Genomic DNA, 24,150 nt, shown 5'->3' on the forward strand with positions numbered 1-24,150 from the left:
CACTGACTTCCATAGTTTTTATTTTATTTATTTATTTTTCTATATTATGGAAGTCAATGGAGACCAGAAACTGTGTGGTCTTCAAAATATCTTCTTTTGTGCTCAACAGAAGAAGAAAAAAATTATGTAGGTTTAAAACACCATTAGGGTAAATAAATGACAGAATTTACATTTTTGGGTGAACTATCCCTTTAAGAATAATTGTAACGCTCGGGATTAATACACTTGTGCTCTGTTCATATGCAATGGTGAACAAGACGCCAGGTTGAGGGGAAAGCAGGTCACAGCTGTGGCAATACACATCATGTCCTCGGTGTAAACTTGCAGACTAATAAATCTGCAACAAACACACTTTCACTAATTAAAGCCATACATTAGATATCATACATATCATATCATGTATATGGTTAAGCTAGTATTTAACAAGAGTTTAACTCACTCTGGTGAGGTTTTTTTAGGGTTGTTCATGGATTCAAACAGTTAGATTCAGTTATTTGGTCAGAACGACACAAACACATTGCAAGAACAATGACTTTGTTGTGCAAACCTGCTGTTTAGACAGATACAGTAGTAGCACGTACATGTTGACAGTTTAGTTTTCACTAGATTGCCATTCAATGTATCTCCTCCATGTGAATTTAAACACTTGTTATTGCACATTTGTAATAATGAAGTTGCATTTAGTACATTTCAAATATATTACCTTTATATGTACTATCGAATAACACACTACAGTTGAAATTTTAAACAAATACTATATAGTATGCTTTAGTATGTTAGTCATCACATCAAAACAAGTATACGTCTTTAAAACATGACTTAAAAGATTTAGTTTAAAGTAGTCAACAATTTGACATTATTACAAAAAGCATGTTTTAAAAGTGTACTTAAGTGTGTTAAGAGACAGTCGTGAAAGTTAACTCTTTAAGTACACTTAAGTGGCCTTTAATTCAATTAATATCATATTTTCTGCAAGTACAGTTTTTTTATATATATATATATATACTTTCAAGTTTTGAAGTATACTACAAGTGCTCATTCATTAGGTCTACAGCTGCACACTTCTTTTTCACACAGGCATCTTAGACTTTCTGAAGTTTGTTTGATGGAAGAAAGAAAGTCATGTAGATTTGACACGTAGAGCCAGAGAATATATGAAATTTGCCTCAGTGGGAGTGAAATGATATTTCATGCAGGCTTACACATGCATGAGTTGGCAACTGTTCAAATCACAAATTGTTGCAAGTTACCTTGATATAACTTCTAAGTTATTGAAATCATACAGAGGCATAACGCTAAACAGCTTCTGTGTCCGTTTCTCAAAATCATTCATTTGATGCCACAAGATAGCGCCAGTGAGTCCTACATAAACATGACTGAGTGGAATCAAGACTTCATCTTTCCACAGTATAGTTTATTGTACAGTATAACTAATATTAATGTAATATATGCAATCTAATGTGACTTTTATTCAATCTCCAGGTCATAGTCATCAGATTTTGCAAACGAATGACCTCTCTATGGCTACATAATCCATTTTTCTGTAGATCTCCAATACAAATACACCATGAGGACAGCAAATGATGAAATCAGGACCCAGATAGCATTCACCGTCGTCCATAGCAGACAGTAGATATGACATGAAAACATATGGGCTAAATTTTCACTATGTATGTTTACAACTGGAGGGAATTATGGAAATGTTTTTGTGGTTAACATTTGGAAAAACAGACGTCTCTTGCTAAAATCGAGCAAATAATCATTATATTTACCAATACGTTATTGATTTGCTGGTACTAACACTGATTTGAACGACAATTATGTTCAAAATACCCATAAAATAGCTGCCTTTACTAGGTGTCTGCTGGATGTTTTTAATATATGGCTGTTCTGAAGTTCCTTTTTGTTGTGGCTTAGAACATTTCAATCAAATTAACTTTCAGTTACTATCTGAAACTGTACTTAGCTTTCACTGGAGCTAATATCCCCTTCAAAAGCAGTACCAATGTCCCGCTCACTACAGTAGATCATTCTAACACTGTAATTACCCTGCTACAGGAAGAGATGCTTGCAGTGCCTGATGGGATATTTAATCATCCTGAAGAGGAAGAGTAGTACATTGCCCACATGCTCGTGGCATTTCCAGACCCACCCAAGCAATATAAAATATGAAGGTCAGAGCTGCGTCATTGGTTTTTAGCAGCTGGACTCCATCTGTTGATGTAAATGAACCATAAAATAGCGGACTCTATGTTGTCAGCAAGGTCACTGAGCAAAAATCTTGATGGCACAAGTTCACTATTAAACGCAAACTATATATATAAACTATAGATACTATTAAACAGTTTATTCACACTATCTCAAAAGGTTGGGCTCGGTAAGATTGTTTAATGTTCTTGAAATAAATCTCTTCTGCTCAACAAGGCTGCATTTATTTGATCAAAAATACAGTAAATACAGTGCAGTAATATTGTGAAATAATATCACAATTTAAAAGAACTATTTTCTGTTTTAATATGTTGTCTATATTTAATATATTGTAATAATATATTGTAAAATGCAATTTATTGCTATGATGGAAAAGTTGCATTTTCAGCAGCATTGCTCCAGTCTTCAGTGTCACATGATCCTTCAGAAATCATTCTGATATGCTGACTTGCTGCTCAAGAAACATTTATTATCAATGTTGAAAACAGTTGTGCTGCTTAATATTTTTGTGGAAACTGTGATACATATTTTCAGGATTCTTTAAAAATATATATTTGAAATATAAATCTGTTGTAACATTAAATGTTTTTACTGTCACCTTTGGTCAATTTAATACATCCTTGCAGAAATAAAGTTAAAAAGGTAAAAACTCAATGCTGACACTCTCATTCACTATTTATAGTGTTTTGACAGTATCATGAGTATGATTTGTCCTGTTTCACATGTGCCATGTGAGTCATAAGTGAATACACAACAGCGATTATTTATAAATGTCTGCTTTCAAAGTGTCAACAGCAGATACATTCAGAACATGCACAGATTCCACATATACACAGTCACTTAATAACACTCCAGAAACTCTCTCCAGTCTCAGTAAATAACCCAGTTAGGGCTCGGCTCAGGTTACCCAGGATAACGCCTGACTGGAGGAAACCTCTTAATTATTCATTGTTGCCATGATGATGCGCTTGACAACAAAGTTCAGAGCTGATGTGCTTTGCGAGAATATTTGATTGACAGTTAGGCTGTGTGTGAATAAAAGGATTAGATTGGGATTCAAATTTTCTATTAAAGAAAAACTCATCTCTTTATTGCATCAAATCTACAAGAGAATCTCTGAATATTTACAAACCTAACTCTGAACTCATGCATTATACATGCCATGAAACATTTACAACAATACTGCTAGAAGAGGGAACAACAACCAAGTTGCATCATTGAAGGAACCAGGATATTTCAATAAAAAAGGGAAAGTGACGTGACGTGTGGCACATACTCAGAATTTGGTGCTATGCACACACCCACACAGCAGTGAGTAGTGAACACACGCGCACACCCACACACCCACACACACCCCTGAAAAACACTGAATATTAAATTCTTTACAAAACAGAAAATTGGATTATAATACTAAACTATTATTATTTTCTTTTGCAATCTTTAAATTAAACCATGTCGGAGAGTGAGAGGGCAAAAGAGAGATTCCGTGAGCTGCATAATGGTGCAGTTGTAGTTCAGGGTTTAAGGCAACGTTTTAATGCGTTGTTAATGACGGTACTGTATCTAAAAGACTGTGGTTACCAGAATCAGTGTTAATTGCACTTCTGACTTCTGTTAACTAATGGCCTTGTGACTTAAAAAAACTGCTTACTATTCTTAAATTTTTAGCGCACCATAAGGAAGAGGTGTCTTTCATTTTATACTGCTGTCTGAATTTTTAGTGGACAATTTGTTTCCCTCTGTAGTGCACACGTTTTTAAAACATTTATATTGTATAACTGATGTATACTTGCCAACAATACATTGCACTTATTGCATTGTGGAAAGCTCCAAATACTGTCCAAATACTTTTTACTTATTAAGATTTGCTGCCTCATTTTTGTTAAGTTCATCCCTATATAGTGCACTATGGAGCATTCCCTATTTAGTGCTACTTGAATGAGGGAACAAGTGAACGATTTCATATACAATCTGTGTGTCCATGCAGCATATGCACTATTTTATTTCTGTGTGTGTTTATGTTGCTATGGTGAATATGTTTCTCTGGTCTCATGCCTCAGTCCTCCACCTAGATTTAATGACAGACCTCCACTGCTAGACGTGCCATCTGTTTATTTCCTGTTTTCATTTCCTTTTTACTCCATCTTTTTTTCTTTTCTGGTCCTGCTTTTTCCTCCCAGACAGCTGCAGAGGCCCGTGTTTGATATTATCATTATCACTATTATTATATTCAACTCTAATATACTCAATTATCCTATATATATTCTATCCGTTTATATATGCCATTCTACTCTCTTCAGCGCTAGTGTACTCTATTTTGCTATATTCTACTCTATTATATTCCATTCTACTCAACTGTATTACTCTGTTCATTTTTACACTTCATTCTGCTCTGTTCTTCTCTTTTATACTCCATTCTTCTCTATTTAACTCTAATATACTCAATTGTACTCAATTCTACTCTGTTCTGCCCTTTTATACTCAACCCTGCTGTTCCACATTTTACCTTAATTTTACTTTTAATATACTCAATTTGACTATATTCTATTCTACCCTTTGCAGTCCATTCTGCTCTATTTTTCTGTTTTTCTTTTATGCTCCATTTGACTCTTTTTCAACTCGAATATACTCAATTCTATCAAGTTCTACTCTATTTATAACTTTTTTTATACTTTTTACTATTTTTTTTAATCTTTTTTGTACTCCATTCTATATTCTACTCTTTTCCATTATATTCTTTTATACTCTCTTATATTATATTGTTCTCAGAGTGTGTGGGTGTGTGAGAGAGAGAGTTTCTTTTTTGTATGGTGTGTCTGTTTGTTGAAGATGAATGCCTCTTTGTCTTTTGGATTGCATGTTGTAGTATAATGTTGTGGAGTGACCCTCTTTCTCTCTCTCTCTTACCTGGTCCAGATGGACTGGAGCTCTTTGGTTTTGCTCTACTCATGATTACAAATGTGACAGCAGTGTCCTTTTCACCTCGTGTGTGTGTGTGTGTGTGTGTGTGTGCGCGTGCGTGCACCTGTGTGTCTGTGTGTGACAGTCATAGCGATGTTAATGTGTGAGTGCTGCAGTGGATCCATCCTGCTCTATTAATCACAGAGTGTTGTAGCATCCAAATACCCACACACGGTCACATGACCTCTGCCACACCACATACTGCACCAAACATGTCCTTCTTCCTTTTTCCCTTTCTGTCTTCTCTTTCTCACACACACATACAGACTGTCTATAGCCCCAGTAATGATTTATATGATGTTTATCTCTGTGTTTTTGAATGTCATCTGTATCAAAGCTCAGTGACAGGAAAAGAGGAGATTTGAAGGTTTTGTTCTCATGGCATTGCATTGTGCCCTTGACATTGCCTCATGTCCTTGATGCGTCTATGCAGTTCGTAATAGCTACAATCAGTTTTCTGTGACTGTAAGCAGTTGTATTTCTCTATGTACGCTGTACATGTGAAGCTGTAGAAGTGCCCCCTTGTGGGTAGAAGACTTTTTAAATGCAGAAGTGCTGCTAGATTATTATATTTCCTGATCAATCTGACTGTAAACTAGTTCAGGAGGTTAATGCTGCTGGTTATAGACAATTTTTCCTCTTAATATATTATCATAACATTTATTTGCATCACAAGGTATAATGGAATAAAAAGATGATTAGTTTTCATGCTGTCTTCCAAATCTGCATTTCCAGGTGGCCGAGGACAGAATGGCAGCCCCATCATTATTTTCCCAGAGTACCCGGCGTTTGGTGAGTTGGAGGAACAGGAGTTTCACAACGTGCTGACATACCTGACCAGTGTTCCCAGGTGAGAAAACAGGAGGTGGAAGGATCAGTCACGCATCTATGCAGTTCGTAATAGCTACGATCAGTTTTCTGTGACTGTAAGCAGTTGTATTTCTCTATGTACGCTGTACATGTGAAGCTGTAGAAGTGCCCCCTTGTGGGTAGAAGACTTTTTAAATGCAGAAGTGCTGCTAGATTATTATATTTCCTGATCAATCTGACAGTAAACTAGTTCAGATTAGTTCAGGAGGTTAATGCTGCTGGTTATAGACAATTTTTCCTCTTAATATATTATCATAACACTTATTTGCATCACAAGGTATAATGGAATAAAAAGATGATTAGTTTTCATGCTGTCTTCCAAATCTGCATTTCCAGGTGGCCGAGGACAGAATGGCAGCCCCATCATTATTTTCCCAGAGTACCCGGCGTTTGGTGAGTTGGAGGAACAGGAGTTTCACAACGTGCTGACATACCTGACCAGTGTTCCCAGGTGAGAAAACAGGAGGTGGAAGGATCAGTCATTACCAGCACTTAAAAAAAAAAAGCAGAGTTCCTACATCCATCGGGGCATGTGAAAATGTTTCCCCCCCCAGACCTAGAAAAGTCCTTATTTATTGACTGGATGTTGCTTTTTGTAAGTGCTTACAAAGTAGCTGTGCATGCAAACCGTGATAACATCAGTCTGTCCATTGATGCTTTTATTGAAAACATGTGTACTTCAGTCTATTAATTTCAAAAATTGCATCCTGACCTATAAATACACTCCAATCTCTGATTTAAAATCCAGCATTGATGAATGATTGGAAATGTCATGAAAGTTAATTTGTCAAAAAGTGTGGGAACACTAAATTACCCAGCTTTTAGCAAAGCCTATCAGAAACTATTTTTGTTTAACAACAGAATACATTATATGTATTTAATTTATGATAAAGATATTGTCTTTATTCAGTCATTTTCACTGCAGTGTTGATGAGAAACTAGATGAGAAATATTTTGGTCGGTTGTTTTATTTCTTGAATTGGACATTAGATGGCACTCTAATGCTTTGCCATTGCAACAAGTCATGCTGTTTGCAATTCAGTGAATCTGAGTCCTGACTGCCTGCTTGTGTGTGTGACTGCTCATTAATATTCATCATACATATTAAATTAGAATGTGTAATTATGTACACGATTAACAAGGTGATCCTAATGCCCCTTGTTTTACATATGCATTCTTAGTTTGTGAGTAATTTGACTACATGATTTTCTCAGGGAAGTAAGTTGTTGACTTGAAGATGCCTTCATATCAATGAGTAAACCTAAAGATGTTGAATTAATTTGCATGTATGTCATTAAATTTGTTTTAATGTTAATCCCTGTGAAAGTTCACTGGTGCATTGGTCTGTTTGCTGATCCTGTGAAATCCTCTTTAATTTAACAGCCCTTGTTAATATTTTAATGAAAGAGTGATTCTGGTCCTTTGCTTTCCATCACACTCTCTTTCTTTCAACCTCTTGTTTCCACATTATTCCCATGAGAAACCGAGAGAGAGGGGGTAATTGGATGGATTTCTTCATGCTGAAAATGGCATGAAGAAATGATGGGGTTTTGATTTAGTTCTGATTTGGTAAATGAAAGGAGTTCAGGAGCAAAATACAGCAGCTCATGGAATAAAGGGGCGAATGTCATGAAACCCCTCAAGAATGCGTCCTTGCCATGTTTATAAAATAAAAAGAAATTATTACTATACTATTTTACTTAAAACCATAAAGATATTTTGCATTGTGACATTAAGTACATTTAGCCACACAATTCAAATTATTATAATGGAAACTAATTCTCATACTGTAATACAAAGTAAAAAATAAATAAGTATATAAAATTAAAATTGTACAAAAGTATGTGTACATCATGGATTTTAACTACCTAGAATTAATACTGTTTTTATATATTTTTTTTAATTGATACTGTCTGGACATATTATGAAAATGTGAATAATAATGATAATAATAATAATAATAATAATAATTATTATTATTAGTATTATTATTATAGAATGAAATATCAAATATCAATTCAAAGATACATTTGTAAGCAAGACGTGGTGCTGAATTTGTTCTGTGGTTTCTGATAAAACATCTACAATTTTAAATGTAATATTATTAAATATTTGCAATTTATAGTCAAGCCCAAATATCTTGGTTATGTTTTTTTTTAACAGCGAAAATACAAATGTCCTGTATTAAATAAATCTTCATCCCATTATTCATTGTGTATGTGTGTGTGTATGTATGTATGTATGTATGTGTGTGTGTGTATATATATATATATATATATATATATATATAAAATTTTAAATATTGCTTTGCACTCTTAACACAATGCAATAACAACACAGAACAATAATTAAAAAAATGAATGGACTAAGCACCAGTATGACCATAAATCTTGAGCAATGAACCAGCCGCTGGCTTTAGAACTCCCCAACAGCCTTTGAATGGAAGGTTATAATTACAATGATGATTGTAATCAGATTTTTGATCTTTATTACTGATGGACACTCAAGGTCATTAGTCAGTGTGTCAGTACAGATCTGCACCACTGTGAAAGGAGCGGAGAACAAACGTTCCTGAGAAAAACAGCCAGAGGCTGAGGGGGGACAGGGAGGTGGGATTGAGAGGAGAGCAATGCAATAACAACACAGAACAATAATTTAAAAAATGAATGGACTAAGCACCAGTATGACCATAAATCTTGAGCAATGAACCAGCCGCTGGCTTTAGAACTCCCCAACAGCCTTTGAATGGAAGGTTATAATTACAATGATGATTGTAATCAGATTTTTTATCTTTATTACTGATGGACACTCAAGGTCATTAGTCAGTGTGTCAGTACAGATCTGCACCACTGTGAAAGGAGCGGAGAACAAACGTTCCTGAGAAAAACAGCCAGAGGCTGAGGGGGGACAGGGAGGTGGGATTGAGAGGAGAGAAAAGGGATGAAAGTGTGAAATTTGGTGGAGAAGGCGGGAGCCAGAAAAAAAGACACACAATCTGTGTCACTGTAATGGCGGCAGATTTGATGCACAAGTATCTGCAGTGCCAGTTTCTAGTGGGAGGAGCTTCCATTATCAATCAGCACTCATCTCCCGCCCACATTCCATATTAACAATTCAGGCTAGACTCTGAGCTCCGCTCTCCTGAGCTCTTATTGGTTGAGAGGGAGCACCTGATGCTGCATGATTGGTCGCTGTAGAGGGGAGGCAAAATGTAGCTGCTCTCCTGGTCAGTGGCTACGGTGGCATTCATTCAAATGGAAACATAAACAGAGGGGCTGAAAGCAAAGGTGCACTGAAGGCAAGAAAGAAACTGAGGGGAAACCATCTGTGTACACTGAAATCTGCTGAAGGACACTTGGAATATCAGCATTGGGGTGGATTCTGCACATTCATGCTGTTTGTTTTTTAATATCAGTAGTGTGTAATTGGATTTTCTGCCTCCTCGGTCACCATAAAGCAGCTTGATACTGCTGGTGCGGAGAGCTGCCGTTCTCCATGGTGATGGACATAGCAACCAGCTCAGCATCTCTGCACTACGTTACCACGATTGCGTTCTGGGCTAGTGTATTTCAATGTACGTCTATGTGTTTTAATTTGCTTTTGGACACATTATGCATTCATCTGGCGTGTCAGGGGGCAAATGAAGATGTGTACATGTAGATCAAATAATGGTTTGCAATTCATTGAGTGCTGGTTAATTTTTCAGTCTGATATGTAGGGATGACTGCAGTGAGTTGGTTAGTAACCGTTTAATGATGACTTTAGGGTATGTGACATATTCAGTATCTCAGTGTTTATGACTTTTGAAAGTGTGTGCGCTTGCTGCCATGGTGATGGTGTCTCTCTGATTTTCAGTCTCGGCTCGACAGGGGTCGGCTTCATCCTGGTCATTGACCGGCGACAAGACAGATGGGCATCAGTGAAGGGGACGCTGCTGCGGATTGCGGTGAGCCCTCAGAGTGTGTGTGTGTGAGAGAGAGTGAGAGAATAAAAATAGGATGTGCATGTGCTTAAATGTGTATATTGTGATAGAGAACATCATAATTTAAATATAAAGGGATAGATTACCCAAAAAGGAAAATTGTTATTATTTACACTCTCTAATGTAATTTCGAACCTGTTTGAATTAAGTGTTTATTATGCGGAACACAAGAACTTTAAAATTAATGCTTTTTTTGTTTTTCTATACAATGAAAGTCAATGGGGTCCAATGTTGTTTGCCTCCCAGTTGACAATTTATGGAAAAAAAATGTGCTTCAAATATCTTATTTTGTGTTGCACAGAAGAAAGTAAGTTATATACACTCTTAAGATAAAGGATCTTTATTGGCATCAATGGTTCCACAAAGAAATTTTTAACATCCATGTAACCTATGCCACAAAAGGTTCTTTAGAGTGGAAAAATATTATTTTAAGAACTGTTCACCGAACGATTCTTTGGGACCCAAAAATGGTTCTATGCGAAAAAACCCTTTTGGAGCCTAAGTGTAGGTTTAAGAGTAAGTAAATGATGTCAGAAGGTTCATTCTTAGATGAACTTTCCTTTTAAGAGAACACTTTAAGATGAAATCTCTTTGAGTGTCCGTATGAATGGGGAAACTTTTGCGTGTACATCTGTGTGCTGTTTTTTTCCATCCATGCTGTAAGAAGAATAGGAGCTGACAGACAGATGCTTTTGGCTATATGAGTGGATTAGTCAGAATTTCTACATTATTCCAAGTCGGAGGGCATCTAAATAAGGCCCTCGTTTCTTTTCATAGAAAACCTAAATATTTCATCCACCACAGAGACGTCTAGTGCACCGCACTCTGCAGACATCCTCATGAGTATAAACACAGCCCACTGAAAGCCCAAATGATGTTGAAATTATGTTTAATGAACAATAGCAGCAAAAACAGCTGTGTCCGTTCTTGTCATCAGCTTGTTTTGAGTGTGGCCTGTAGTGATCATCAGTGCTTTTATCCTTGTGGTAAACTCTATCAACAAGTGTGGTGGCTGCAGGGGGTTTGTTAAAGCTGTGAGCATGTGTATGATGGTCAGTAGGGGAGAGGTCACTAGGCTAATCAGATTAACACTGTTAAATTAGGTCAGCACTCAAAAACGCTACTGGAGTCAAATCAGTGATCAAGATGTTGGCTAACTTGTGCTTCACCAAACAAGGGCAAAATGTGGTAACAATGCTAAAAAGTATGTTTTTTTTATTGAATTTGATACATTTTCACATTTTGTCAAACTCAGCAAAGTGAGTCCTGATTTTGGTCTTATCTCTGTAGTTATCTTTGCGTAGCAGTGCAAACAAGGCAGACATTATAAAAGGAACAGTTGTTGTTTCATTCTTGTCAGTGTCATTATTGGCATTAATTAACTTGTGTTTAAAACAGCAGTGGGAGATATTTTATACCCAAAATGTGCACAAATTTAGTGTGTGCTAGTGTTTTGTGAGGATTGTAGGCTTTGAGGACTTAGAAGTGAACATAAGATGATATTTAATGGCTCTTTCACTGATACGTGTCATTTCATACTGCACCGACACTGTGTAAGTTTCACTAGCATACATGTTTTAAGCTGGGGAAAATGCATTCATTTTTGTTTTTGAAAGACGTCTCTTATGCTCACTAAAGCTGCATTTATTTGATCAAAAATACACTAATATCGTGAAATATTATTGCAGTTTAAAATATTTTAAGATATTTTACAATGTAATTTGTTCCTGTGATGGCAAAGCTGAATTTTGAGCATCAAAATGCTCCAGTCTTCAGTGTCACATGATCCTTCAGAAATCATTGATAATATGCTGATTTGGTGCACAGGAAACATTTATTATTATTATTATCAATGTTGAAAACAGTTGTGCTGCTTAATATTTTTGTGGAAACATGATACATTTTTTGTCAGGATTCTTTGAGTAGAAAGTTTAAAAGAACAGCATTTTTTTTTAAATATTGTTACTGCCACTTTTGGTCAATTTAATGCATCCTTTGATTAAAGTATTTATTTTACTGACACCAAACTTTTAAACATTCTCCTTTTATTATTTTTAAATATTAAACAAAATTGTTCATATGAAACTTGGTTTTGTTTGGTAAACATGGCCTATTAACTGGTAACTTGGGTTGCAGCAGTTGGACTGTTTGTTTATTGTCCCATGTAATAATTGGTTTTATCTGTACAGTGACAGTTAGAAACACGAGAGCTGGTCTAATGTAAAGTGGCTTTAGGAGACTAAATGAATTATTCACTTATTTTAGGCCACTTTTACATTAGTGTCCATTTTAATAATGTAATTACTGTTACTGTAAGTACTAAGTGATAGTAATGAGTAACATGCACTTAATATTTCATCATGTTGTTGAATAGTCTGCAGATGCTCACTGTAACATGGTGACTGTTAAAGTGCTCTAACACATGTCAGCCAATTATTGTGACAACTAAACTTGACTCTTTCTGAATAAGCGACTTTTGTGTTTTAGTGACATCAGATCTATAACAGAGTGCACATAATTCTGGTGTTCAGACTGTTTTACTGTGCTGTTTATGTGTTGATGATGGAGAGGTTTATTCTACTACCCCACAAACATACTTCAGTTTAGATGACACATTCCAGGATTATCTTGCACCTGAAGAAGAGAGGGGAATTTATCTTTGTTTCATAGGCATAATGCATTTTGCTGTAGATTATTATTATTTTGCCTCATGTCCCTCTCTCTTTCTCTTCACTTTACTTTCAACCTTCTGTTAAACTGCACTTCATATCATATTATTTCTTGCATGTTCATAGTTAGGCTACAAACACGGTGAGAGTTTCCACACAAATATTAAGCAGCAGCTGTTTTCAACATTGATTATAATAAGCAATGTTTCTCAATATTGTTGCTGAAAATTCAGCTTTGCTATCCCAGGAATAAATGACAATTTAAATATATTACAATAGAAAAATGTCTTTTAAATTGTAATAATAATCTAGTGTAGCGTTAGTTCTGGCAGGTCACGTTAGTCAAGCTCGCATCAGCTGATCCCCATCAACCTATGGGAATACGACACCTATCTAAGCATTCATATATAAGGTCCCTCAGTATTATCAGCAGTTTTCGCATTGCTCAATAGCTAATTACCCTTCTCCATCCCCAACTCCTCCTCTGTCAGTCAGGATTCAGCCTTCTGATTCTCCTTTGAATCAGACTAATTCTAAAATGTGTACATAACATTATTGAACTTTAACGATATCTGCAATGCATTTATGTTGCTTCTGTTCTGTTTACCCTGGGGGGGTTTATCGCTGCTCTCCCTGCTCTCATCCATGCTAGGCTGCATGGATGCGCAGAGAGTTCTTGCCCAGAACAGAACCATACCGCCAATCCAAACTGTATGCTAATTGTCAATCATCTTTGACGATAGTGGTCCTGACAGAATTGTAATTAACATGTTTTTGATCAAATAAATGCAGCATTGGTAAACTTGTAAATAAAAAAACACTGAAAAATCTTACCAACTCCAAACTTTTGAAATGTAATTCAAAAGACAATTAAAACAAATATATTCCTTTGATTATTGTATATTATGTGACCATTTTTTAAAGGAAACTTTTACCCTGCTGTACCTTTTCTATGCAAACAGTAGTTTTTCTCTCCCTCGCCTTTTTCCTTCTCATTCACTCTCTCTCTGCTCACACACACACTGGCACACACAAGCCATGTAATCACTCCTTTCTTTCTCTATCCTCCATCACAGCACATATGGCTGATTGGTAATGGTTATCAGCAGTGCAGCTGGTGTGGAACGGCCGGAGGAGATTTTCCTACACGTGTCTGAAATCAAAACAAAAATACCTCCAATCAGTAAATTGATCATTAAAAAACAAAATAAAAAGTTCTAATAACATCATACATAACTAATTCTAAATGAAGGCCATTGTGTGCTTTGGTCTTTATAGGTCATATACAAATACAAATGAGGTTGCTTCACAAATTAAGAACAATAAGACATTTATATATCATGGAGGAAATGTTGATTTTTGTGTCTGCTTTTGCTCAGTGTTAGATTGGTTAATGATGTCTTGTATGTATTTCATTTATGGCATAATTACAAGTGTGTTAGTTTCTTCTTCATTTCTTTTAACATGGAACAAAATCCCTTGTGCACACTCTCATTATTGTTTTTGTTATTAGAATTTAGATGCATTTAGATTTGTGCAATTTTATGTGTTCAACAACATGCACCAGTGAACAAAGAAGTCTGATTGAACTAGTCTCTGTATTCACTTTAGGACATTTTAATGTGTGCTAATGCATGCTAATGTATGATAATTGGGCACAGATAAACATCTTCCCCAGTGTAGCTAAATTGAAATATTGCACTGTTCTTGCAATATTTGCAATGGATGACCAGTGATCCTCCCCCCACGCACATACAAATAAATATTGTACATTAAAAAAAAATTTGATTTTTTTTTTCAAAGTCCATATTAATATCAAACAATTCAGTACTAGTCACTCAATTCTTACAACTCACATTTTATATATTTTTTATTAAATTTGATTTAGTTTTACTAAGGAGTATATGAACTGCATAAACCATCTTATTATTGTTCCCACAATGATTCATAAATAAATTGAGACACTAAACAGCTGACCGAGCACGAGTTTAATATGCTCCTCCCTCATTTCATCTCGTGCTTCAGCATGCAGACCAACCAGCTGTGTTTAAATGTCTTTTATTATGGTGCTGCTGGTCCTGTGTTTACTGGCGCTAAACATTTCCTTTCTTTGGCCTGAAAGCGTTGATGGCCATCTCCCTTCTGTGCTCTCTCAGGCGTCTCAAGGGAGGTTGTTAAGAGGCTCGTGTGTTGAAAGACAGGAGAGCGTCTGTTCAATGACATCCGCTGTAAAAGGACATAAAGCACCCATATCCATTTTTACCCTATGGGTAGAGTCTTTGATGTGTCCTATTCTCAGACTTTATGGGGAAAGTTTATATATAGATCAGTTTTTATGCACAATCAGAAGTTAAAGCTGTGCAAAATGCATTTCATTTCAATTTGACACTCTTAAAAATAAAGATTCCAAAAGGAGGTTTTGGCAGCAATGACCCATAAAAAAACAATTTTTGGTTCAGTGAATATTTCTTTAAAAAACTTTGGTAACACTTTCTATGAAACCCATATTTATAATACATTATAAGGGTATTCTTAAGGCATTATAATGAATGCATAATGCATTATAAAAATTATAATATGCTATATAATCTTATGAATATTCATTAGAACAGTTTTAATGTTTTATAATATTTACTTATTTGTGGTTTTAGCTTTTAAGAGTATGATGATTTATAACACACAGTGAACATGTTGCATCCACTTAAGTTACAATGGATTATATTTCTTATAGTTATAATGTATTGTAAGTCTCATATCTTGCCATTTTTCTCATGCTACTTTACTTAAAGCAATCAATGACCACTTATAAGTATAGTAGTAATAATAATAATCATAATCAATCATATATTTTTTCCTCAAACAGCCATAAGATGAGATCAGATGAATGTGTAATATGACACATTTGTTTTGAACTATTTTTATCGAATCAGTTTGATTATTTTGATGGTTCCCTTTAGACAGCTGTTGATAAGTAACTCTGCAACTACATGTCAACTAGCAGTCATTGGAGTATTAGCAGTATGTCTGCTAAATATATGCCAATACTTTATTTTGATGGTTCCCCAACAGACATACTGACTATAAGTAACTTTGCAAGTACGTCAACATTCTACCTACCCTAACCTTAACCTAAGCCTACTAATACTCTAGTGAGAGTCAGTTGACATGTAGATGCAAAGTTGCTTATATATGTAACCTAACAAGCATTGCATTTTTTTTCAGTTGAAATTATTAACTAGCTCACATCAAAATTAATATTAGCCTCACAGTGAACACTCAAATAACACTCCACACCTGGGATACTGTGCAGATCTTAAATAAACAATGTCAAGTCAACATTCTACCTACCCTAACCTTAACCTAAGCCTACTAATACTCTAGTGAGAGTTAGTTGACATGTAGATGCAAAGTTGCTTATATATGTAACCTAACATAAGCATTGCATTTTTTTTCAGTTGAAATTATTAACTAGCTCACATCAAAATTAATATTAGCCTCACAGTGAACATTTTAAATATGGGCTTCATAGAAAGTGTTACCAAAACTTTTTCTCCTGGTGCTCACTCACTCCATCAGTGTCTCGGACACACCTCCCTGGGTTTCTCAAGTCCATCCACAGTTATTAAGAGTGAAGCATGCTGAGGGTAGTCCTGAAGTGAAAAATGAAAGGTGAAAGGTCACTGAGATGAGCATCAGGGACACTGGGATTTAAGTCCCTTGCTATTTATTGGAGTGTTTCCATTTTTGTTGGAAATAAAGAGCCTTGATGAGTTAGATGTGTATTTCTCTGGGGTGTGCCTCATTTTACTTTCCAATTTAACCCAAAAAAATTATTCAATTGTGTGTATTGAATTAGGAAATGCAGTGAGTGTATGGACTGGAAATGTGTGTGTATGTGTGTGTGTACGTTAATTGAATTTCACGTGCCACGTGTCTGATTAGTCTGTGGTATATCAGTGCCGTGGCAGCTGATCCCTAGAGACTCGGTTTCTCCACCTCCTTACGCACACACACACACATGGCTTTCCTAGGAGAACACTGAGTTACACCCCCCATAGTAATTCCTTTCTTCATCTCACACTTGTTCTCACTCTCTATATCCTGGAATATCCCTGTTCCATTTCTGGAAAGTGTGATATTTGATATTTTGGCTGTTTATATGCCTTTTCAAATTTGGACAATTTATATACAGTTTTCAAAATCAATACACATGTGTATTACTGTGTTTTACATTTATATTTTGAAATCTTACTGTAGGCAGACGAACCCACTGCAGTCTTTATATACACACACACACACACACACACACACACAAACACACATACATAATAAAGGCGTGAGTAAAGTGAGAATGAGGGAAGGGAGGGTGACCATATATTCAGTGCAACATCAACGCCATTGTATTAATGAGTAGGACAGATTTCTGTGTAATGTTTTTCATGATTGCATCATATTTGGGAAAACATTGTCTATATCAATTAGTTCAGTTCATTTTCTGAGCTAAAAGAGAACACTGGTATGTTATCTTGTAATTGCAGTCTTTATGAGAGGCCCAAGGCGATCGTGTAATACAATCACAGACACACAGCGGTTTACTAAAGCTTCCTAAAAGAGGAGCTGTGTTTGTCACATCTGCTTGAATGAGCTTTAATGGAGGACTCAATAATGGGGTGTGTTTCTCTGACTTCCTGTTGTGCGCAGAGCCGACCCCTGTGACTCTTTAGTTATTGCATGGGGACAAGCATGGCCAGTCTGCCTCAGCGGAACAGGATATTGTCATGGTAATATAAAGGCGGGATTCAATTTGACTCTTTTGTCAGCAATCAAACAGGAGGTTTTTAATGGAACTAACTGCGTTTTTATGGGCATTATAAATGGGAAATCTTTTGCTCATTTGGATTTGACAGTTGTTTTGGACATTGAATACAAAGAGTACAATGCAATTATGTAAATTCTGTAATTTTATCAGTTAATTTGTTGCTATGTGGTTGCTAGAGTGTTTAGGTGGTTGTTAGGTAGCTACTTTTTAACTCAGCAAGCCGGATGCTTTAATGTCCAATCAAAACTTGATGAGTTATGTGCCAAATATGTTCAATTTCAGGTCTGAGGTTAATTAATCATATCTCGTTTGTGTTGAGGTCCACTCTGCAACCAAATATTCAGTTGCCATGCTAATTATTCTTGTTAGCCCTTGAATCTCACATTTCCCTAATTGTTAGATGCGAATGAAAACAAACAACAGCACTGTCCAAGAAAAAAAGGGGGGCAGGGTAATAAAATTTTTCTCGAAACCCAAAGCTGGAGGCGTTTCAGAATGGCAGACTGTGAGATCAGCCCACTGTAGGATTAGCTCATGTTGGCAGATTCCTGCAGAACTGTAAGGACATGATTTTGATTCTTGGGACGGCTCAAGTGTTCATGACAAATCCCTACTGTGCATCTCGTCACTTTAAATCTGTGATCAGAGTGACTGGGCAGTTGGAACATACTAATGAAATTCAATTTTAATTAATGTTACTATATCACATACTTGGGGTTTTGGATTAAACCAGCACTGTTTGGGCTACACTGACTTGTTAAGGAGAGCTGAACTGTTAATTTATAAATAATTTATGTAATGATAATTTTTATTTTTATTTTGGATGAGCCCCCTAAATGTATGCATGTATATGTGGTGAAATGGCACTGTCAAAATGTTTATAGTCCGCAAGAATTTTCTTTAAAGAAATTAATACTTGTATTCAGATAGGATGCATTAAATTGAAAAGACATTTAAATGATTTTCAAATAAATGCTATTTTAAATTATACTAGAAATTCTATTGTTAGTTGTTTTCAACTGTTTTAAACCTTCATAATAAGAAGAAATGTTTCCTGAACAGCAAATCAGAATATTAGAATGATTTCTGAAGGATCATGTGACTGAAGACTGGAGTAATGATGCTGAAAATTCAGCTTTGCATCACAGGAATATATTACATTTTAAAACCTATTAAAATAGAAATTAGTTATTTTAAAGGGGTCATATGATGCTGCTAAAAAGAACATTATTTTGTGTATTTGGTGTAATGAAATGTGTTTATGCTGTTTAAGGTTAAAAAAAGACATTATTGTCCACATACTGTACATTATTGTTTCTCCTCTATGCCCCGCCTTTCTGAAACGCATCGATTTTTACAAAGCTCATCGGTCTGAAAAGTGAGGTGCACTCTGATTGGCCAGCTATCCAGTGCGTTGTGATTGGCTGAATACCTCAAGCGTGTGACGGAAATGTTAAGCCCCTTACCATATCGTGATGCCCTTATCTATTCACGAACAGCTTGTAACACTCCAAAGAGAAAGGAAAACTTGAAATCGCATCATATGACCCCTTTAATTGTAATAATATTACTGTTTCTACTGTATTTTTGATCAAGTACATGCAGCCTTGGCGAGCATAAGAGACCTCAAATATCAAATAGTTGACGGAGTAAACCTGATTAAATTGTTACACCAGTAGTTTTTAATGAATAGATGAATATTAATGCAGCATCAACAGTTTTTAAATCAGTTCTCGGTGTCACATTGTAAAGCCTCTCCTTCTGCTTCACTGCTTACTGACCACCTCACTGTCAGTTACGCTGAGACAGAGGGGCTGCTGGGTCTTCTTCTGTCAGGAGATCCACACCACAATTCACGCAAACATCACAGCTCTGTATTGATCTCCAGACATATTTTTGATTTTACGCAGTACCCAGTAGGGAGGCATTTTAATGAAGAGTCTATAAACATAAGAACTCCACGAGGGGCGTGTGTGTGTGTTCATGCAATCACTGAGAGAGAGTGAGAGAGAGCTCAGGGAGGTAGACATATGTTAGCCATTGTTAGCCTTTCTAGTCTCTCAAGGAACTGAGTTGTCATGGCAACAGAATATAGATGGTGTGTGTGGATGCAGACCGTGGGAGGGAGGCTGTACCAGTCAAATGCAATGGCTCACTAACATAAGCTAGGTATTAACCCTATAAAGCCTACTGCATCATATTTGATACACAAACTTTTAAAGCCACTAAATTATCCTGATCAACTTGCTTGCAAAAACCCATTGTACTCAATCTACTACATGCATTCTGTCATCTGATTGATAGCTTATACTTTTTTAGAAAGTAAAAGGCCTTTTATTATAAATCAAAAACCTTCCACTTTCAGCTTGTGGTACATGTGTGTTTTTTGCAGTTTTTACAAATGTTTATAAAGGAAATGTAAGAATAACTTTTTAAATTGTTAGTAATATTTCAAGATGAACATTTACTGGACTGAAGCAACTTTTGTTTATTTGATTATTCATACATCATTTTTAGAAAAATCATGTCAAAATTTGAGTATCATATCAAAATCAGGTTTTGCAATCAGGCTTTCAATCATCGTTCTGCATTGCATTTTATGTTTTTTCCCCCTCAATAAAAACAAACAAACTACAGAGCTTTAATCATAAAACTAAGCATTTAAACAGTATCTTATTGAGACATATTAGGAGATATAAAGCGACAACTCGTGTTTATATATTATGTAAGTATTACGCAAGTAATTTGATGTAAGTAGTCGTAGATCTCATTGATTTACCTACAAGCTATCAGAATTTCGTCTCACTTTTTGGAAATATAAATAACATCTGCAATAAATTAAATATCTTTGCTCAGTTTGGGCCTCTGAGGCGTTTTTCCTCTTGGAGTATGAGCTCCATATTCTTACTATAACATGCTAAATGACCCATAAAAGCCTGATGAAATTATTTTATTAAATTTTTTGTCTAAATGGTCAAGAAGCAATGGTTCGATTTAATTTGGCTTGACTGTTGTTGGATGTTTTTCTTAGTGTATTTGTGTGTTTTGTAGGGCTCTTTCCCAGGCAACCTGCAGCTGGTGCTGGTACTGAGACCCACAGCACTCTTCCAGCGGACAATCTCAGACATCTTTTTTAAGTTAAACAAGGATGAGTTTAAAATGAAGGTGCCGGTAAGTGTACACACACAAGGCACAAACTCCCACACTGAGGCATGTGGTTAATGAAGAGCGTAATGAGATGGATTATATACTGACGCAAGAGAATGCTCTACATTATGTACTGTGTGTGTGTGTAGGTGATCATGCTCAGCTCTGTGACTGAGCTCCACAGTTACATCGACCGCACACAGCTCACTCAGGAACTGGGCGGCACGCAGGAGTACTGCCACGAGAAATGGATTTCACACCGCACCGTGAGTACACTCCTGTTTTTAACTATGGTACTGATGGGTGGACCACAGAAATGAAAAGTGGACACAGGACTGGTTGGATGTATAATGCACACAGAGATTGAATAAGCACACTGAGATACTGAGTGATATGTGGTTACTACTTGAATTTAATATGGCCTAAGACTATTATGGTTTAATAACTAGTTATTATAATAAGGACATTGTACTTACTTGTTGACCAAGAGTTTGGGGTCAGAAAGATTTTTTTTTTTTTTTTTTTGCAAGTCTGCATTTATATAAAAAATACAATGATACTGAATAAAAGTCTTTGCTGTATTCATTTCTTTCAAATCTTATTGACCCCAAACTTTTAAATGGTAGTACAAATATGGTAATATGGCATCAATTCACAAAATACATAGTTATAATAAATCATAGTTAATATTGTCCTACGTCTTGTCCCATTCATCACTCACAAAATGGAAGGACAAGTTGCATTATGAGAGATACTTATATGCAGTATGCTACAGGTGAATTCAGTACATTTTGAAAATGCAGTTAGTGAAAGTGGAAATGTTAATAATACTATATTCATACTGCATACTTAATAGTAGTATGATAGAATGCTATAAAATGCCAAACATATCTTAAATCTTGGTGCTTCATCATTATAATGTGATATTAAACAAACAAGCTTTCCAGGAGGATGTTGTCTTCACCTCAAGCAAATTAATTTTCTTTCTTCTCATTCCATTTGTGGACTTGCTTTTAAGTAATCAGTAATTGATTTGTCTGTATTGATCTGTGGCTGCTGTGTTTTAAGGACAGCACATTTGTTTGCAGTGCTTGTGGATGGTCCTTATTTGTTGCACACTCAGCCATTAGTGTGATTTGTGTTAGGGGATATTGCTGTTGTGTGATTGGTGTGGCATATGTGTCTCTTGGTTTGTGTTGTGCCTGTAGGCCATTGAAGGTTTTGCTCTGATGGTGAAGAAAACGGCACAGACTCTCCAGTCTTTTGGGACAGAACTGGCAGAGACAGAGCTGCCCAATGACGTTGAGGCCACGTCCAACCTTCTAACCATCCACACAGAGAAGAAGGACACAATGAAGGTCAGAAAACCCAGTAAAACTTCATGTCAGCATACTAGACAATAATGTACATTATCCTGCTAAAACACAGCTACTTCGCAAATAAATAAATGGACGAAAAATACTGAACAAGGCTGCAGTTATTTGATTAAAAATACAGTAAAAACAGTAATTGTGAAATATTATTACAACTTAAAATACATTTTTATTTAAATATATTTTAAAATGAAACTTTTTCCTGATGGCAAAGCTGAACTTTCAGCTGCCATTATTTTTTTTAAATAGAAATATGTCTTTACTGTCACATCTTTTAAATTGTAATATTTCACAATATTACGGTTTTCACTGTATTTGTAACGATCACCAGCTGGAGTGCCCTTGATAGCCACCAGAGGGCACTCCATCCCCTACCTTTACCACTCTATCCTGGACTACATCTCCCATAATCCATTGCCCGGACTCATCGTGATTGTTTTCACCTGTTGCTCATTACCTCTGCCTATAAAAGCCTGGGGTTTTCAGTCACTCTTGGCGAAGTCTTGCATGTGTCACAGCTGCAGTTCTAACCCTTTTATTCTGGTTCGCTCATGTCCTGCTTGATATACTGCCTGTTTTATCTGGATTACTCTGTTTGCCTCAGCCCTGAACTCTGTCATTGTTTGGACTGCTTATTGTTTTGACTACGATTGTGGATTATTCCTCTAATAAACTACTGCACTGGGATCCTCAGCCTTCGTGTCCCCGTGCAGTTTTGTGAAAGTATTGTTGATCAAATAAATTCAGCCTTGGTAAGGATCTTTCAAAAACATTGAAAAATCATAATTATATACAATGCAAAAATAATACCAAATAGTTACATACAATATACATACATTTTATACAGTTTAGCAGTCACTATACAAAATAATTTTTGCAGAATGCTGCAGTCAGAGTCAGGCATGCTATAAAGATTATACTATGTTTCATTATAGGTCTTAGTCCTTAACAAGGGGTGCAGTATGATCATAAATAATTTAACATGGATTATTCACATGGCCATAAGCTATAAGCAATCCTTAAGTTTACATAAATAATTCATAGTTCATCATTCAGCCTGAATAGTATGTTTATTTCATGTCGCTGTGTGTGTGTGTGTGTATGTGTGTGCAGGAGGACTTGAGGATTGCTCTCTGTCAGGGATCACGTTTGCTGGAGAGCATCAATGAGCCACTGGTGAAAGATCCAGATTACACAATGAACCATGATGAACTGGAGAACCTGGCTACTGTTCAGAGGTGTGTGTGTGATATCATCTACCGTGCTGAAATGCAAAAATGAGAGACCAGACGGTTACAGTACAGCAGCAGACTGTTGCATGTCCTTGGTCGGTTTCTGTCCTTATTAAGCTGTTCTGGGCAGCTGTGTTTTTGCATGCACAACGAGACACAACAAGATGACCCACCTGGTCAAGATTATACAGCAAATCTACACACGCACATGTATAAAGAGCATTAACCAACAGGAACGTATTGAAATCCAGTTCTACTCGCATGACCTTTCAGTGAAGCAGCATTCTGGGGTCTGGATACGTGCCTGTGTGTTAATATCCACAGGCGTCTGCTGTCATCCTTTATTATCTAGATGCAGCTATATTTGTTTGAGGGTTTTATTTATGGGTACTACTGTCATACAACATACAGCATGAGTTTTTTAGAGCAGTAACAGCGGGCAGGATTTTTACTGATTTTTACAGGACTTCAGAAGCTATCTTTCGTTTCAGATGACAAAACAAATAATTTGTTCTATTTTTTTTTAGATGTTTTGTCCTTTGTCTTTCAAGAAGTGTTTTTTTTTTCAGTTAAAATTAATATCTCTCTTTCTAGGTTGCTTGGGCAGTTAGATGAGACTGAAACAGCATTTGATGATTTTTGGGATAAACATCAAACCAAGCTAGAGCAATGTCTACAACTGCGGCATTTTGAGGAGAACTTCAGGGAGGTGAGATACACAGACTGCTGCATCTTAAATATCTGTAGGGATGTATAGATAAACCAGTGTTATTTTAGTATTATTTGTGTACTTTTATAGTATTTATTAATATGCTGAACTGGCTTTTATTTTTATATTTTCACGTTTCATTTAACTGTAGTTTTGCTTTTGTCATTTTTATTAGTTTTT

General features: G+C 36.0%; 1 protein-coding gene across 1 annotated transcript in view; it reads left to right on the top strand.

Moving 5' to 3' along the window:
• LOC107602997 (guanine nucleotide exchange factor DBS-like) overlaps nucleotides 1-24,150 on the top strand; it is a 76,926-nt gene that overhangs the window by 39,404 nt on the left and 13,372 nt on the right. Inside the window, exons 3-9 of the mRNA XM_016295659.1 lie at nucleotides 5,905-6,019; nucleotides 9,895-9,985; nucleotides 20,561-20,680; nucleotides 20,806-20,922; nucleotides 21,865-22,014; nucleotides 23,143-23,267; nucleotides 23,856-23,970. Coding sequence (XP_016151145.1) covers nucleotides 5,905-6,019; nucleotides 9,895-9,985; nucleotides 20,561-20,680; nucleotides 20,806-20,922; nucleotides 21,865-22,014; nucleotides 23,143-23,267; nucleotides 23,856-23,970 — 833 coding nt within the window. The remainder of the gene's footprint in view (nucleotides 1-5,904; nucleotides 6,020-9,894; nucleotides 9,986-20,560; nucleotides 20,681-20,805; nucleotides 20,923-21,864; nucleotides 22,015-23,142; nucleotides 23,268-23,855; nucleotides 23,971-24,150) is intronic.

The sequence above is a fragment of the Sinocyclocheilus grahami genome, unplaced genomic scaffold, assembly GCF_001515645.1.
Source record: "Sinocyclocheilus grahami isolate Dianchi unplaced genomic scaffold, SAMN03320097.WGS_v1.1 scaffold339.1, whole genome shotgun sequence".
NCBI classification, from domain to species: domain Eukaryota; kingdom Metazoa; phylum Chordata; class Actinopteri; order Cypriniformes; family Cyprinidae; genus Sinocyclocheilus; species Sinocyclocheilus grahami.